This window comes from Carcharhinus amblyrhynchos, chromosome 11 (assembly GCF_965287045.1).
Source record: "Carcharhinus amblyrhynchos chromosome 11, sCarAmb.v2.hapA, whole genome shotgun sequence".
Taxonomy (NCBI): domain Eukaryota; kingdom Metazoa; phylum Chordata; class Chondrichthyes; order Carcharhiniformes; family Carcharhinidae; genus Carcharhinus; species Carcharhinus amblyrhynchos.
In genome coordinates, this window is record NC_137334.1 from 19,535,142 (window position 1) to 19,553,218 (window position 18,077).

At 45.2% G+C, this 18,077-nt stretch overlaps 1 protein-coding gene across 6 annotated transcripts in view; it reads left to right on the top strand.

Annotated features, from left to right (window-relative positions):
* Positions 1–18,077, top strand: part of nbeal1 (neurobeachin-like 1) — a 243,819-nt gene that overhangs the window by 122,409 nt on the left and 103,333 nt on the right. For 4 of the 6 annotated variants that reach the window (XM_080198681.1, XM_080198682.1, XM_080198683.1 and 1 more), the window contains exons 10-12: positions 4,743–4,823; positions 13,014–13,097; positions 14,570–14,668. In XM_080198681.1, coding sequence (XP_080054807.1) covers positions 4,743–4,823; positions 13,014–13,097; positions 14,570–14,668 — 264 coding nt within the window. The remainder of the gene's footprint in view (positions 1–4,742; positions 4,824–13,013; positions 13,098–14,569; positions 14,669–18,077) is intronic. The other 2 variants (XM_080198685.1, XM_080198686.1) reach the window with 1 other exon arrangement.

The following is an 18,077-nucleotide window of genomic DNA, read 5'->3' on the forward strand; positions in this document are numbered from 1 at the left end:
TTTGCTTGTCATTGTTATAGAATGTCATAGAATTCCTACAGAAGAGGTTTTTCGGCCCATTGAGTCCGCACTGTCTGACAGTGCATCCCACCCCAGGCCTAACCCCATCACCCCACACATTTATCATGGTTAATCCACTTAACCTGCACATCTTTGGACACTAAGGGTCAATTTACCATGGCCAATCCACCTAACCGTCACATCTTGGACATTAAGGGGCAACGTAGCATGGCGAATCTATCTGACCTGCACATCTCGGATTCTAAGGGGCAATTTAGCATGGCCAATCCACCTAACCTCCACATCTCGGACACTAAGGAGCAATTTAGTATGACCAATCCCCCTAACTTGCACATCTTTGGACATTAAGGGACAATTTACCATGGCCAGTCCAACTAACCTGCACATCTTTGGAGTGTGGGAGGAAACCGGAGCACCTGGAGGAAACCCACGCAGACACGGGGAGAATGTGCAAGCTCCATGCACAGTGTGGAGGCCGGAATCTAATCTGGTGTTGTGAGGCAGTGGTACTAACCACTGCGCCATAGTGTTAAACATAGAAAAACTACAGCACAAACAGGCTCTTCGGCCCCTAAGTTGCGCCGAACAGGTCCCTACCTACTAGACGTACCTATAACCCTCTATCTTACTAAGTTCCATGTACTTATCCAAAAGTCACTTAAAAGAACCTATCGAATCCGCCTCCACCACCACTGCTGGCAGCCGATTCCATGCACCCACCACCCTCTGAATGAAAAACTTACCCCTGATATCTCCTCTGTACCTGCTCCCCGGCACCCTAAACGTATGTCCTCTTGTGGCAGCCATTTCAAACCTGGGAAAAAGCCTCCGCGAATCCAATCGATCAATACGTCTCATCGTCTTTTACACCTCTGTCAGGTCACCCCTCATTCTTTGTCTCTCCAAGGAGAAAAGACTGAGCTCTCTCAACCAGCTCTCATAAGGCATGCCACCCAATCCAGGCAACATTCTTGTAAATCTCCTCTGCACCCTTTCTATGGCTTCCACATCCTTTCTGTAATGAGGCGACCAGAACTGAGCACAGCACTCCAAGTGGGGTCTGACCAAGGTCTTATACAGCTGCAGCATTATCTCCCGACTCCTAAACTCAATTCCTCAATTGGTGAAGGCCAGTACACCTTACGCTTTCTTAACCGTAGTCTCTACCTGCGAAGCTGCTTTGAGCGTCCAATGAACCCGGACTCCAAGATCCTTCTGATCTTCCACACTGCCAAGAGTCTTACCTTTAATATTGTAACATGTCATTCTATTTGACCTACTAAAATGAATCACCACACACTTATCTGGGTTGAAGTCCATCTGCCACTTCTCTGCCCAGTCTTGCATCCTATCAATGTCTTGCTGCAACTTCTGACATCCCTCCACACTATCCACAACACCTCCAACCTTTGTGTCATCAGCAAACTTACCAACCCATCCCTCCACTTCCTCATCCAGGTCATTTATAAAAATCACAACGACCAAGGGTGCCAGAACAGATCCCTGGGGCACTCCACTGGTAACCGACCTCTATGCAGAAAAAGACTCATCTACAACCACTCATTGCCTTCTGTGGGCAAGCCAGATCTGAATCCACAGAGCAATGTCCCCTTGGATCCCAAGCCCCCTCACTTTCTCAATAAGCCTTGCATGGGGCACCTTATCAAATGCCTTGCTGAAGTCCATATATACGATATCTACTGCTCTTCCTTCATCAATGTGTTTAGTCACATCTTCAAAAAATTCAATCATGCTCATAAGGCATGATCTGCCTTTGTCAAAGCCATGCTGACTATTCTTAATCATATTATACCTCTCCAAATGTTCATAAATCCTCCCTCTCAGGATCTTCTTCTTCAACTTACCAACCACTGAAGTTAGATTCACTGGTCTATAATTTCCTAGGCTATCTCTACTCCTTTTCTTGAATAAAGGAACCACATCCGCAATCCTCCGGAACCACTCCTGTCTCCATTGATCATGCAAAGATCATTGCCAGAGGCTCAGCAATCTCTTTCCTCGCCTCCCACAGTAACCTGGGGTACATCTCATCCAGTCCTGGCGACTTAGCTAACTTGATGCTTTTCAAAAGCTCCAACACATCCTCTTTCTTAATGTCTACATGCGCAAGCTTTTCAGTCCGCTGAAGTCTGTGCTACAACCACCAAGATCCTTTTCCACTGTGAATATTGAAGTAAAGTATTCATTGAGTACCTCTGCAATTTTTACCAGTTCTATACAAACCTTCCCACTGTCACACTTGATAAGTCCTGTTCCTTCACGCCTTACCCTCTTGCTCTTCACATACTTGTAGAATGCCTTGGGGTTTTCCTTAATCCTACCTGCTAAGGCCTTCTCATGACCCTTTCTGGCTTTCCTAATTTCCTTCTTAAATTCCTTCCGACTAGCCATGTACTCTTCTATATCTCTAGCGTTAACTAGCTCCCTGAACTTCTTGTAAGCTTTTCTTCTTGACTAAATTCATTACAGCTTTCATGCACCATGATTCCTTTAGCCTACCATAACTTACCTGTCTCATTGGAACGTTGCTGTACAGAACTCCAGACAAATATTTCTTGAAAATTTGCCACATTTCTTCTGTTCATCTCCCTGAGAAAACCTCAGTGTTGTTGGGACTTGAATTATTTTCCAGGGCTGCAGTTTCAGAGTTGTGCTTTGATGGAATGCCGATAAGCTTGAATATTGGAATAGGTGATTATCCGCCAAGACGCTGTGCTTTCCATCTTTAAATCTTGGCTGGGCGCACCAATTCAGTGGCAAACTATATACAATATAGAACAGGCAAAGGGAAAAGACCCACTCTCTACATTTTGTCCATATATGCTTATAACCATGTTCTTTAACAAGACTGAGCAATTATGAGTCTAAAGTCCCCCAACAAAATGGTCTTTTACAAACCAGTAGTATAACTCTTCTTGATATTTTTCTGGCTTCAAGAGCCTCTTCAATCATCTCCCACACCAGCCCTCAGCATTACGTACAATTCCCTGGTGGGAATGAATTGTTCCCAAACTCTTAACTCTTCACTTGAAAAACCCATCCATCTGCATCACAGCAGTTCACACTGCTGCCTCACAGCGCCGGGGACTCGGGTTTGATTCCCAGCTTGGGTCACTGTCTGTGCGGAGTCTGCACATTCTCCCCGTGTCTGAGTGGGTTTCCTCCGGGTGCTCCACACTCCTCCAACAGTCCAAAAGACGTGTGCTGGTTAGGGTGCATTGGTCAAACTAAATTCTCCCTCAGTGTATCCGAACAGGTGTGGTGACTAGAGGATTTTAACAGTAACTTCATTGCAGTATTAATATAAGCCTACTTGTGACACTAATAAATAAACTTTAAACTCTCATTTTGCTGCAGAAAAGCTTCTCTGCTTACCTACCTTCCAAGCCACGACCTGTGTGAAAAGTTGCTGCTTATTACCAGCATGCTATCATCCAGCAGTGAGCTGTATGTCTGTGTGGGTTTCCTCCCACGCTCCAAAGATGTGCAGGTTCGATGGATTGGCCATGCTAAATTGTCCCTAAATTGTCAGGGGGACTAGATAGGGTCAATGTATGCAGTTATGGGGATAGGGTCTGGGTGGGATTGTGGTTGGTACAGACTCCAAGGGCTGAATGGCCTCCTTCTGCACTGTGGGATTTGATGACTGTATGTACAAATTCTTTGGGTAATGTTTGAATGCTACTTTTTGATCACCTTTAATACCTTTTGTGGGCTTCTGTCATTCCTATGTGACTGTAAACAGCCTGTTCAACCAACTCCATTCTACTTTGTATGTGTGCCTTATGCCATATTATAATAATTGGGAGTGATGCTCTTGTTTAGTTGTCTTGATTTTAGCCGCTGGTGCTTCCCTGCCCTGCATGCCCCCAATATCCTGCTGCTCCTGGCATGGCACAGTAGTTAGCACTGCTGCCTCACAGCGCCAGGGACTCGGGTTCAATTCCCAGCTTGGGTCACTGTCTGTGCGGAGTCTGCATGTTCTCCCCATGTCTGCATGGGTTTCCTCTGGGTGCTCTGGTTTCCTCCCACGGTCCAAAGATGTGCTGGTTAGGTGCGTTGACCCGAACAAGTACTGGAGTGTGGTGACTAGGGGAATTTCACAGTAACTTCATTGCCGTGTTAATGCAAGCCTTGCTTATAACTAATAAATAAACTCCTGTGAGAGATTTTGTCAGCTGAGACCTGGTGCCTGATTACGAGCTGAAGCTACCTAGCCACTTAGGAATTTCTCTCAAAGAATGAGCCCACAGTAGGAGGAGAAGGCAAAGCATGCTGTCTTTCTAGGGGCATATTCTGGAAATAGCCATTCGGTCTGAGTTGCCTGGAGAGTGGGCCGCATTGCAATGGAGAATGCAAACTGCTGGTATTTCATTGCACACTGCTGAGTGCTGGGCCTGAGAATGTCGCTGCTGCGTGAATTCCTGAATTCAGCCCACAGTTACAATCACACAGCTTGTCTTTAATCAGCAGTGGCAGGATGATGTCTTAATGTCAAACTCGGAAGAAAGGATTAGGGAAAAGATAAAATGGTTTGACTTTTTCATCGCTAAATGTCTTTACCTGAGTCGGCTAAGCTTGGTTCAGTAAACTAATAGCAACTGCTTTAAGCTGGCTTAACCAAACTTTTTCCTTTCCCCCGATTGTATTAATTCTACTTGTTGCGCACCTTTCATGCTTGTGTTGTGTTCATTTAACAGCTGTTTGTAAGTTCTAAGGCAGCAGACAAGAGTGAGAAAGATCTTGCCAACAAATTACTGACAGAAATGAATGTGAACCAGGTATTAACTGAATTCTTATTCCAGCTATAAATCTCCAGCATTGGGACAGCCACGCCAGTATGTACTTCAAGACAGCCAGCCAAATGGCCAGCAAGTAATTATGTGCCTGGGATGGGGCTATTAATCGAGCGAGCCAAAGACTTGGTGACCATTCGTAGCACAAGTTGGGGACTGCCCTAATTCTCTCTCCTTTCCCCATCCCACAGTCACTTTAATGGGATGGAGGCAAATCAATTCCGGTCGTAAAAAGCTTTGAATTATCTTTTTTGGGATATTCACCAGTCCTTCACCAGACGGTCACCAAGGTGGCACAGTGGTTAGCGCTGCTGCCTCACAGCTCCAGGGACCCAGGTTCAGTTCCTGGTGTGGGTCACTGTGTGTGTGGAGTTTGCACGTTCTCCCTGCCTCTGCGTGGGTTTCCTCTGGGTGCTTTGGTTTCTTCTCACAGTCTGAAAGATGTGCTGGTTAGGGTGCATTGATCCGAACAGATGCCAAAGTGTGGTGACTAGGGGAATTTCGCAGTAACTTCATTGCAGTGTCAAAATGTAAGCCTTACTTGTGACTACTAAATAAACTATTTTACTTTTATTTTTTAACCAAATGTCAATTTGAGCTCTAGTCAGTCAAACACTGGGTTAGCAGGAACCCTCCACACTTGGCCCAGCAACTCATTGGGAAATCAGCTGCAGAGTGGGAGGGATGCATGGGAAATTTGGCAAAGTGGGAGGCTTGGAAATGTGGCGGAAGGCAGGCAGTCCCTAGTGGTGCAGACCGCTCACTGGGCTCCGCCAACTGGGGATTCCCCACGCCAGGTGCAAAGGCTGACAGTGGAGCCGTCTTGGTCATGGGTTCTGGTTCCTGACTAAACCATTCCTGGTTACAAAGCAGCCAGAGCCTGCCCGAGCACCAAGAAGATTGTTCATCAAAGCTTAAGTTAGCCAAATGGTGCTTTTGAAGTGCACGTCAAAGGATTTCTATGGTTATATAAAAATAAATAAGACCCATGAAGATCATTTGTTGCAGTCAAGCTTGAGTTTGAAATATGTGTTGTTAGATACGCCATTCTCTGTTTGCTACTGTTTGTGTTAAATGGGTCAAAGCTTCCCAGAAATAGAAAAGTAATACATCTTGGATCAATTAGATGTTTTGGAGATTCTCCCATTCTAATATCTCCCAAACCTTAGTTCGACATAAACAGTGTGCACTTTGTTGGTACTTCTAGCTTCTAAAGAAGTGATAGGGCACACTTTAGACTTCTTGGGTTGAGGGATGAAGGAGGGATGACTTGAACAGGCAAAAGTACAACGAAATGGACTATAAATCATTTGAAACAGAAAAGGTGCATCAGTTTACGTGTCTCATTGCCACAGAGGGCTGTGGAGGTCAGGTCATTGAGTGTCTTTAAGATAGAGATAGGTTTTTGATCAGTAAGGGGATCATTTGAGAAGGCAGGAGAATGGGGATGAGAATCATATCAGCCATGATTGAATGGCGGAGCTAATGCGATGGGCCGAATGGCTCCTATATCTGCCTAATTCTGCTTCTATATCATATTGTCTGCTAATCTCACAGACGGGCAAAGCACAGAGAGAGGCTTTTGAACCATTGAAAGAGCTGTCCTATTAGTCTTGCCTTGTCATTCTTTCTTGAGAGTTCTGCAGTTTTTAAATTCCTTTGCTAGTATGTGTACAATTCCCTTTGGAAAGCTACTAATAAATCCGCTTCCACCACCCTTGCAGGCAGTTCATTCCATGTCGTCATAACACTAAACAGAGGGAACAAAGATCTCCCCTTGCCCCTGGCTTTTTTGACTATTGTTTTAACTACACATCATTCAAATCCTGCATTGTAGGCCAGTGGAAGCAGTTCTGACTCTGTCTATTCTATCAAATTCCCTCATAATTTTGAACAGCTCCATCAGATGTCTCTCTTCTCCTGTAAGGCAAACAGCCCCAGCTTGTCCATGTCCCAGCTTCTCCAGGGTACCAAATTCCGTCTGCATCCTTCTGAAGGTCATGATGTGATTTTGAATGGGTGGGGCCTCTGGATTGAACATGGGTATTCCAGCTGAGGCCTGACCAATGATTTCTAAAGATTGAGCCTAAATTGACGCTGTTGAACCTTATTGGACTGATGAGCTTTATGCACTGTTATATATTTTTGTTGTGCAGTGACTGTTATGTAGTCAAACATTGCTGTCACTCTGTTCAGCAACATTCTACATGAATGGCCGTTTAATCTTTTTATTTGGTGGTATCAGTTGAGATGGAGTGTTGGTCTGGAAACTGGTTCCCTGTCTGTCAACGCTTAACATCTGCCTAATTTGATAGTCAGGACCTTTTTTTTCATGGAATCCACCTTTTCTTTATTCGTTCATGGTTGTGGCACGCTTGCTGCCTGCCCTAATTGCCCCTTGAACTGAGTATCTCACTTTACCATCTCAGAGGGCAGTTGAGAGTCAGCCACATTCATAGAATCCCTGTAGTGCAGCAGGATGGGCCATTCGGCCCATCAAGTCTGTACTGACCACAATCCCACCCGAGCCCTATTCCCATAATCCCACCTATTTACCCTGCTAATCCCCCTGACACTAGGTTCAATTTAGCATGGCCAATCAACTTAACCTGCACATCTTTGGACTGTGGGAGGAAACTGGAGCACCCGGAGGAAACCCATGCAGATATGGGGAGAATGCTGTGGCTCTGGAGTCACATGTAGGCCAGACCATGTAAGGATTTCCTCCCTAAAGGACATTAGTGAACCAGATGGGTTTTTTCGACTATCAACAATGGTTTCATGGTCATCAGTAGATTCTTAATTCCAGATATTTAATGCATTCAAATTTCACCATCTGCCTTGGTGGGTTTGGAAACCAGATCCCCAGAACATCACCCTAGGTTTCTGGAGTACTAGTCCCATGACAGTACCATTGCACACTGCCTCCTTGTGTCATGAAATTGAGGCCCAGAGGTATCACCCACAGGCAGGCTTGTTCCCTGGGTGGTTGTGAACGTATTTTAAATCCCTGTGTGTAATAATGTAGTAAAAGCATTTGGTAAAGACACATACATCCCTTTTCACTCTGACCCTGAGTGTTATAAGTGCTAGTTAGCAGCGTTGCAGATTGGCACAGACCTCCAGGTTTGTCTTGCAAGAGGATGACATCATGTCTCCTGCTGTCTGAGAATATGTGCTGGACACCAAAAGCAGATGTGAGTCGTTTTCTCCTGACTCTTGGTTTGTAGCAGCCAATCTCTTTTATATAATGCCGCTACCAAAACTGGCCCCCAACTACATCCCCCTCCCAAGTAAATTTAAAAACCGCTCTGTTTGCATTCTAATTGGCTGCTGCAGTGGTTTTATCAGCACGTTTAATCTCTCATCATTATTTACTTACTCCCTTTCTCCCCACACACACAGCAGAAAAAAACAAAATAGTTTCAGGCAAAAGGGAATCACGTTAATTGGCTATCACTGCACTGAAATTGTCATTCTGCATATTAGCCAATCAATTTTTATTTGTCATTTGTTAATATAACAGCCCTTGGACATTTACCCAGGGTTTGACTGGCAGCATTACTACGTGCTGTGTGTGTTGTAAATTTACTATCTAAATCCATCCAGAACACAGAGAAAAACAGTTCAGTTCAATCTCGGAACCTTTACACAGTGCAGAAGGAGGCCATTCAGTCCATCAAGTCTGCACTGGCTTGCTGAAAGAGTATTCTACCCGGCCCCACTCCCCTGCCGTATGCCCGTAACCTTACACATTCCTTCTTTTCAGATAGCAATCCAATTCCCTTCGGAATACTTCAATCGAACCAGCCTCCATCACTCTCTCAGGAAGTTGGGTCCCAACTCCAATCTCCCTCTGGGTGAAAAACGTTCCTCATATCAATTCCACTCATTTTATCCATTATTTTGAATCTGTGCTCTCTACTTCCTGATGTATCCTCGAAAGGGAACAGTTTCTCATTATACCCCTCAGGATCTTGAATATCTCTATTAAGTCACCTCTCAGCCTCCAATCTATCCTCATAGTTACTGTTCTTTATCGCTGGGATCATTCTTGTGAATCTCCTCTACGTGGTCCAGTGCCTTCACATCCTTCCTCAGGTATGGTGCCTAGAACTGGAACAGTCTCCAGATGAGGCCTAACCAGTATCTTATATAAGTTTAAAATTCCCTCCTGATTCTTGTATTCAATGCCCCTACTATCTATAAGATGCACTGCAGCAATTCACCAAAATCCTTAGACAGCACCTTCCAAACCCATCTAGGACAAGGGCAGCAGATCCCTGGGAACACCACCACTTGCAAGTTCCCCTCCAAGCCACTCATCATCCTGACTTGGAAATATATTGCCATTCCTTCACAGTCACTGGGTCAAATTCTCTTCCTAACCGCATTGTGGGTCAACCCACAGCACGTGGACTGCAGCAATTCAAGAAGGCAGCTCACCACCACCTACTCGAGGGCAACTAGGGATGAGCAATAAATGCTGGCCAGCCTGCGACACCCATATTCCATGAGTGAATTATAAAAAATCTAAGAAACCATGTGCTTTAACTGTCCTAGGATATCATATACTCTATAAATGGGCCTTCTTGCAAAGTTTGGGAGCATCCATAGCCATTCTTACAAACTCCTTGCTCAGAATAATAAGGGGACTTGTGTGGAGGAGAGACAGAGAGACAGACTTACTTTCTGCCCTGCGTCACCCAATTATAAACCTTCTTATAAATGTGACAGTTGTGATGATGTTACACTGAGGGTTCCTGCCTCACTCCAAAGTTACAAGCCTTTTCTTATCTTTAGACTCAACTTCTCCAGCAATTTTCTGGCTGAACTCCCATCTTGCAAGCTCCATAAGCCGGAGCCAATCCAAAACTCTCATGCCTATATCCTAACTCACATCCTAGTGTCTGATGGCTTTCGCCAGCTCCCCTTCCTGCAATGCCTCGATTCTCATCCTCATGTTTAAATTACTTCCATGCCTCATTCCTCACTATCTCTCTAACCTCCAGCCCGACAAGCCTCTTCTGTATCTCTCCTGCATTAGCTTCCTGTCAGCGGCTCCACCTTCTGCTGTGCGCTTTGGCATTCCCTCCCTCAGCACCTTACCCCTCTCCCCTCTGCAGAAGACCCACCTCAAGGCCCACTGCCTGGACAAACCTCTGGTTGCCCCACCTAACATCTCTCCCCTTCTATTTGGTGTCCATTTGACTTTATAGATTACTTCTGTTTGAATCACTTTGGGGTGCTTCTCAATATTGAAGATGCAGGTTTTTGTTTTAATTGCCTTCTTGTCAAATGAAAAAAATAGTAAGAACTGCAAGCCTTTTTACCCAGGCTTGACATTTAAAATGGACACTTCATAGCCCCTATTCAGTTCACATGGTGGCACAGTGGTTAACACTGCTTTGCCAGGGACCCGGGTTTGATTCCTGGCTTGGGTCACTGTCTGTGCGGAGTTTGCACATTCTCCCCGTGTCTGTGTGGATTTCCTCCGGGTGCTCTAGTTTCCTCCCACGGTCTGAAAGACGTGCCGGTCGGGTGCATTGCCCATGCCAAATTCTCCCTCCATGTACCCGAACAGGCGCTTGAGTGTGGCAACTGGGGGATTTTCACAGTAACTTCATTGCAGTGTTACTGTCGGCCTACTTGTGACTATTAAAGAAATTTTACACTGTAACTCTAGGAGCGGCAAAATCCTTGAGTTGTTCTCAAATTAAACATAAAAGCTGGCAAATTTCTTTGAAATTGTTGTTGAAAATTAAACATATAAACTGGCACGTGGCTTTTGATACTGGCATGGCATTTCCAAGCGGCTTTTTTTTTTAAAATGGTGTAGGGTTTACCCTTTGATTTATCTGCACTGTGGTGATGGGTGGGTATTTCTGTGATCAGTGAGGCTGAATGTTGTCTGGTGTCCAGGCAGATGTGTATGGCGTACTGCTGCTTGTCATTGGTGTTGCCACCTAGTACAGTGACCTGGTCTGGTGAGGAGGCGCAGCAACAACCTGGAGGTTACTTGGGGTTGGGGTGGGGGTGGTTCTGCTGATCACTGACTTCTGAGGATCGCACAAACACTTAAGGCATCAAACGAACAAATACCAAATTCTGCAATGAGCTACATTTCAGATTATCCAGCATTTTTTTTGGTTCATTCATCATTCAGGGGGTGTGGACGTCGCTGGTTGGCCAGCATTTGTTGCCCATCTCTAGTTGCCCTTGGAGGGCAGTTGAGGGTCAACCACATTGCTGTGGCTCTGGAGTCACATGTAGGCCAGAACAGTTAAGAACAGCAGATTTCCTTCCCTAAAGGACATTAGTGAACCAGATGGGTTTTTCTGACGATCGACAATGGTTTCATGGTCATCAGTAGATTCTTAATTCCAGATATTTTTTATTGAATTCAGATTCCACCACCTGCCCTGGCGGAATTCGAACCCGGGTCCCCAGAACATTAGCTGAGTTTCTGGAATAATAGTCTAGCAATAATATCACTAGTTAAATGAACCATATGAATGCAAGTCTTTGCTGTTGATGGCAATACCTGTGTGGATGGGGAAAGCAAGAGTATGATCTTCCTGTGCTTTAATCTAATATAGATTGAATATCCACAGTGTCACAGTGATTAGCACTGCTGCCTCACAGTGCCAGGGACCTAGGTTCAATTCACAGCTTGGGTCAGTGTCTGTGTGGAGTTTGCATGTTCTCCCCGTGTCTGCGTGGGTTTCCTCCAGGTGCTCCAGTTTCCTCCCACAGTCCAAAGATGTGTGGGTTAGGTGGATTGGCCATGCTAAATTGCCCCTTAGTGTCAGATGGACTAGCTGGGGTAAATGCATGTGGTTATGGGAATAGAGCCTGGGTGGGATTGTGCATACTTGATGGGCTGAATGGCCTCCTTCTGCACTTATGATTCTATGCTTCCAAGTGTTTCTGCTGTCCTCAGAAATGTTTTACTTAATTTTGAATAAGCTTTCACATTGCTAATTGAAAGTGCAACTATTCAGAACGAAATATTACTTCCAGTTTAATGATTTCCCTGTTGACAGTGGCCTCTTGTGAGGGCCTGTCTGTGACACTAACACTAGCTGCTGCATGGAGGAAGCAAAACAATTGGAAAAGAAAGAACTATTGTTATCCCAGTGTAACTGCAAAGGTGTGTATTTTTCCTCACTTGGCCTTCATTGCAAAGCTGACCGTCACAACTATATGTGAGTAATGGGAGTGGGTGTGGCATGCCGCATAATGTTCTTGCTACAGGAGGTTGGTTGTAGGCTTGTTTTGTATGATTATGGGTATCGTCAAGACTTGTCATTCCTTCTGGCTCTCCAAACGTTCTTCACATCTCCTTCAATTGGTCTGAAATGTCATTCAAATGTGGCGATAAATCTCTCTCCTTCCAAAACAAAACAAACACCACAGTGTGAAACTGGTGGCAGGGAGGAATTTAATGCTAAAGTTTCCAGTCTGTCCAGCACTGAAAGATTCTCTTGCTTTCCAAATCCTTTATTGGACTCCTCTTAAGCCCATCCTTGCTAAGGATGCGTTTAAACAATCGATCACATGATCTGACACCATACGGAGAGATTTTCTGTCCCTGTTTTTGGTTCTTTACATAATGTAAGTGGGCTTTTCCTCAGGCGAGAGGGTCGGAACTGACAATAACAGTAATGTCAACGCAGGACGATTACTGCCCTAGGTTTTAATGTTGGCCCACGTATCAAAAAAGGCATTGAATTCTCAGCCGCTGCCATTCAATTCTGTGCTTTCACACTGAGGAAAGGAACAGGCCAAAAATTATTGCACTGCACTGGTAAAGTTTGGATTTGATCTATCTGGCTATTTAAAAAAAAATCCCAAAACTTACAGTGACTGATTTTGGTCACTAATGCCATCTGATTTTTCAGTAACCCATCACTAACTGGCTCATTTCTACTCCCATTCATCGTGCTTGCAAAACATTTGCATTTGATGTTCCTCCACAGTACGACTTCAATGGTTATGCTCCACTTTTTAAAATGTTGATGAATAGCTAGTTGGAAGGCTCGAATGCCAAGTCTTGGTTGTTGGTTCTAATCTTGATATTTCTGTTTGGAGAGCAGGGAAGCAGTGTGTGTGCAATCGTCCTCTGGTCATGGCCTGGCTAGTTGCCGTTTAATAGCCTAATTGATATTTTAGGTGTTTCAGGGTCGTCTGGATAGCCTCGCTGTGGCAACGATCCAGGCTTTGACTGCAGTGATGCACAAATCCCCAGCGGCGAAGGTAAGTTCAGTTTATTAAGTCTCAGATTTCTAATGACTTGAATTCTTAAGAAACACGCTTTTTGCTCTCCTCCCAAAACTCCAAAGATTGCGGGTTAGGTTGATTGGCCATGATAAATTGACCCTTATTGTCAGGGGGTTAGTAGGGTAAATATTTATGGCTATGGGCATAGGGCTTGGGTAGGATTGTTGTCGGTACAGACTCGTTGGGTCAAATGGCTTCCTCCTGCCCTGTAGGGATACTATGATTCTTCTTGGAAGAGCAGCACAGGATTTGTTTTCTGGTTGGAACTGGGGAGGGGAAGGACAATTGTTGAACAGTAAAGGGCTAAAGGAGGTCATTCCACCCATCACAGCCTGTGCTGCTCCTTTGAATAGGAATGCTATGTCCTTGTTGTTTCCTCCCCACACAGAGGACTAAATTGTAACAACACAAAGATTGGGGGAACCAAAAGAGAAAATGCTGAAAAATCTAAGCAGATCTGGCAGCATCTGTAAGGAGGGAAAAAAGCTGGCGTTTCAAGTCTGGATGAACCTTTGTCAGAGCTCATCCACAGTTGCTGCCAGACCTGCTGAGATTTTCCAGCATTTTCTATTCTGGTTTCAAATTCCAGCATCTGCAGTAATTTGCTTTTATCCAAAGATTGAAGGAGCTGTAGATAGAAAGGAGGATTGCCAGAAGATACAGCAGGATGTAGATAGGCTGGAGACTGGGGTGGAGAAATGGCAAATGTGATGTGATGCATTTTGGAAGGTCTACTGCAGGAGGAAAGTATACAGTAAATGGCAGAAGCCTTAGAAGCAGAGCGATCTAGGTCCACTGTTCCCTGAAAGGGCAACACCAGTGGACAAGGTGGTCAAAAAGGCATGTTTGCCTTCATCGGTGGGGGATAAAGTATAAAATTTAGAAAGGCTTCATGTGTCGACACAGGCTGGTGGGCCGAAGGCCTCTTCCTGTGCTGTAATGTTCTTTTGTCCTTTGTTAAATGGAAGTGGACATCAGGACTGGGGTGCATACCATTCCACATTGCCTGGTCTTCACACTCTTCTTATGGAAGGAAAGTGGAGACTGAGGAAATGATGCTGCAAATTTATAATCTGTTGCTCCATAGCGTTGAGCTTTGGACTCTACACTTCGAGATGAATAAAAAAAAGCTGTAAGTCTCATAACCATAACAACACTGTGGATGAACCTGGACCACAGGAGCTGGTTCAGGTAGCTCACCACCACCTTCTCATGGACCATTAGGGATGGGCAATAACTCATGAAAGAATATTAAAATAAGCCTCTTGTTGCACTGATTACTGCCCTGCTCATTTCTGGCTGTCCTATTGAGGGCACCAGACAGTGAGGGAGCTTTTTTTTTCAAGTAGTGCAAAATAATTAAGAATGACTTTTTAATTCCAGTTAAATGTGCTTCATTTATCTTGCACTGAATTGTTCCATGTTTCCTTTTTAAATGCTGAGTGCAGGAGGTGTTCAAAGAGCGTATTGGTTACACACACCTGTATGAAGTCCTGAAGACATTGGGCCAGCCATCACGGGACCTATTGAAGGAGCTGATGAACATGGTGAGGCTCAGTATTCAAATTTTTAAGACTTGTGAGTGAGTGGCGCAGTGGTTAGCACTGCTGCCTCACCGCACCAGAGACCCAGGTTCAATTCCCAGCTTGTCTGTACCTCAGGGACCTGTTTTGGGGCCACTGCTGTTTGTCATTTTTATAAATGATCTAGATGAGGGTGTAGAAGGATGGGTTAGTAAATTTGCTGACGACACCAAAGTCGGAGGAGTTGTAGACAGTGAGGATGGATGTTACAGTTTGCAGAGGGACATAGATAAGCTGCAGAGGTGGGCTGAGAGGTGGCAAATGGAGTTTAATGTGGACAAGTGTGAGGTGATTCACTTTGGTAAGAGTGTGGTCTTTCTGGATTTTCAGAAGGCGTTTGACAAGGTACCTCACAAGAGGTTATTGCAGAAGGTCAGGGGACATGGAGTTGGGGGTAGGGTGTTAGCGTGGATAGAGGATTGGTTGTCAAATAGGAGGCAGAGAGTGGGGGTCAATGGGTGCTATTCGGATTGGCGGATGGTGACTAGTGGGGTGCCCCAGGGGTCAGTGCTGGGGCCTCAGCTATTTACCATTTATATAGATGATCTGGAGGAGGGAACCGAGTGCAGGGTGTCGAAATTTGCTGATGACACCAAGATTGGGGGAACGGCAAATTGTGCGGAGGGTGTGGAGAGTCTGCAGAAGGATCTAGATAGGCTGGGCGAATGGGCCAGGAAATGGCAAATGGAATTTAATGTTGGCAAGTGTGAGGTGGTCCACTTTGGTAGGAAGAATGGTAGGAAGGACTATTACTTACGTGGCGAAAAACTGCAGCAGGCGACGGTGCAGAGGGACCTCGGGGTCCTTGTGCATGAGTCGCAAAAACCCAGCTTGCAGGTGCAGCAGGTGGTCAGGAAGGCGAATGGGATGCTGGCCTTCATAGCGAGGGGGATTGAATATAAAAGTAGGGAGGTCTTGCTGCAGCTGTATAGGGCATTGGTGAGGCCGCAGCTGGAGTACTGTGTGCAGTTTTGGGCGCCGCACCTGCGCAAGGATATTTTGGCCCTGGAGGGAGTGCAGAGGAGGTTTACTAGGCTGATACCGGAGTTGAGGGGATTGAGCTATGAGGAGAGGCTGAATAAACTAGGCTTGTACTCGTTAGAGTTTAGAAGAATGAGGGGAGATCTCATTGAGACGTATAAGATGATGAATGGGATGGATAGGATAGAGGTGGAGAGACTCTTCCCGCTCAAAAAAGACAGTAGGACTAGGGGGCACAGCCTCAAGATAAAGGGGAGGCGGTTTAGAACGGAGTTGAGGAGGAACTTCTTCACTCAAAGGGTGGTGAATCTCTGGAATTCTCTGCCCGTTGAAGTGGTGGAGGCTGCCTCGCTAAATATTTTTAAGAAGCGGGTTGATGGGTTTTTGATAAGAGAAGGGATTGAGGGTTATGGGGAGAGGGCGGGAAAGTGGAACTGAGCCACGACAGATCAGCCATGATCTTATTGAATGGCGGGGCAGGCTCGAAGGGCTAGATGGCCTACTCCTGCTCCTATTTCTTATGTTCTTATGTAATAAGAGTACAGAATATAGGGCTCATGGAAGGACTTTTGGTAGTGTCAACGAGCAGAGAGATCTCGGGGCACGTGTGCATAGATCCCTGAAAGTTGGCGCCCAGGTTGATAAGGTTGTTAAGAAGGTGTACGGTGTGTTAGCTTTTATTGGTAGAGGGATTGAATTTCAGAGCCGTGAGGTCATGTTGCAACTGTACAAAACTCTGGTGCGGCCGCACTTGGAGTATTGCGTACAGTCCTGGTCGCCGCATAATAAGAAAGATGTGGAGGCATTGGAAAGGGTGCAGAGGAGGTTTACCAGGATGTTGCCTGGTATGGTGGGACGGTCTTATGAGGAAAGGCTGAGGGACTTGAGATTGTTTTCGTTAGAAAGAAGAAGGTTACGAGGTGACCTAATTGAGGCATACAAGATGATCAGAGGGTTAGATAGGGTGGACAGTGAGAGCCTTTTTTCTGAGATGGTGATGGATGACACGAGGGGACATAGCTTTAAATTAAGGGGTGGTAATTATAGGACGGATGTCAGAAGTAGGTTCTTTACTCAGAGGGTAGTAAGGGCGTGGAATGCCCTGCCTGCAGCAGTTGAGGACTCGCCAACTTTGAGGGCGTTCAAATGGTCAGTGGATAGGCATATGGATAACATTAGAATAGTTTAGGTTAGAGGGTCATTAGATTTGTTCCACTGATCGGCGCAACATTGAGGGCCGAAGGGCCTGTACTGTGCTGTAATGTTCTATGTCTGTGTAAAGTTTGCACCTTTTGCCCGTGTCTGCTTGGGTTTTCTCGGGGAGCTCCAGTTTCCTCCCACTGTCCAAAGATGTGCAGGTTAGATGGATTAGCTATGCTAAATTGCCCCTTGGTGTCCAAAGATGTGTAGGTTAGGTGGATTGGCCATGCTAAATTGCCCCTCAGTGTCCAAAGGGTTTGGTGGATTGGCCATTATAAAAGATAAGATAGGTGGTGGACCTGGGTAAGATGCTCTTTCGGAGAGTTGGTGTAAACTCGATGGAAGTGGCCCCATTCTGCGCTATAGGAATTCTGCAGCTCTTTTACTAGTTAAACCCCTGTGCCGTCCATGTTACTGTATTTTTTGTAATATGGGTTTTGGTGAAGGAAGCTCTCTGAGTCTTCATGACTTCTGCTCACTTTTGCTGGCGGTTATATTTTTGGTGATGTTTGAGTTGCTTCTGACGTAACCTCTCCCTTTTCATCTTCTGTGGTATCTCCACACAGGTTCACACCTGGAAATAGGTTCAAATCCCACCACAGCAGCTGGTGGAATTTGAGCTCAGTTAATACAATCTGAAACTGAAAGCTAATCTCAGTAATGGTGACCACAAAACTGCCATTGTTGTAAAAACCCATTTGGTTCACTGTGTCCTTTAGTGAGTAAAATTATTGTACTGAACCGGTCTAGTCAACATGTGACCATTAACTGCTCTCTGAAACGGCCTTGCCAGCCATGCCCACGTCCCATAAATGGACAATCCTTCGATATGGAGATTGTTGTACGTCAGCTATATGGGGAAAAATGCAATCGCTCTGACACGGCAGAAGCCAGTGACATCATTAAGATCCAAAATATCACCACCAATGTCGTAATGTACTGTACTCATTATAAAATGATAATAGGTATCTAGAAGCTGTTTCAGCTTTACAATGTCAGTGACAGAGTTTAAATTGCCTGTGGTAAACTGCTTTGATTTTTGAATTAACACAAGCTCTTTGGGATTAGGCATTCTGTTATTTTAATTGGTATTGAAGCCTGTTGGTTGAAATGAAGCAATAACTCTGAACAACAATGGAATACCTCAATTACCCTGGGTCTTGAAAGCCGAATCTGAATAACGTGGGCCGCT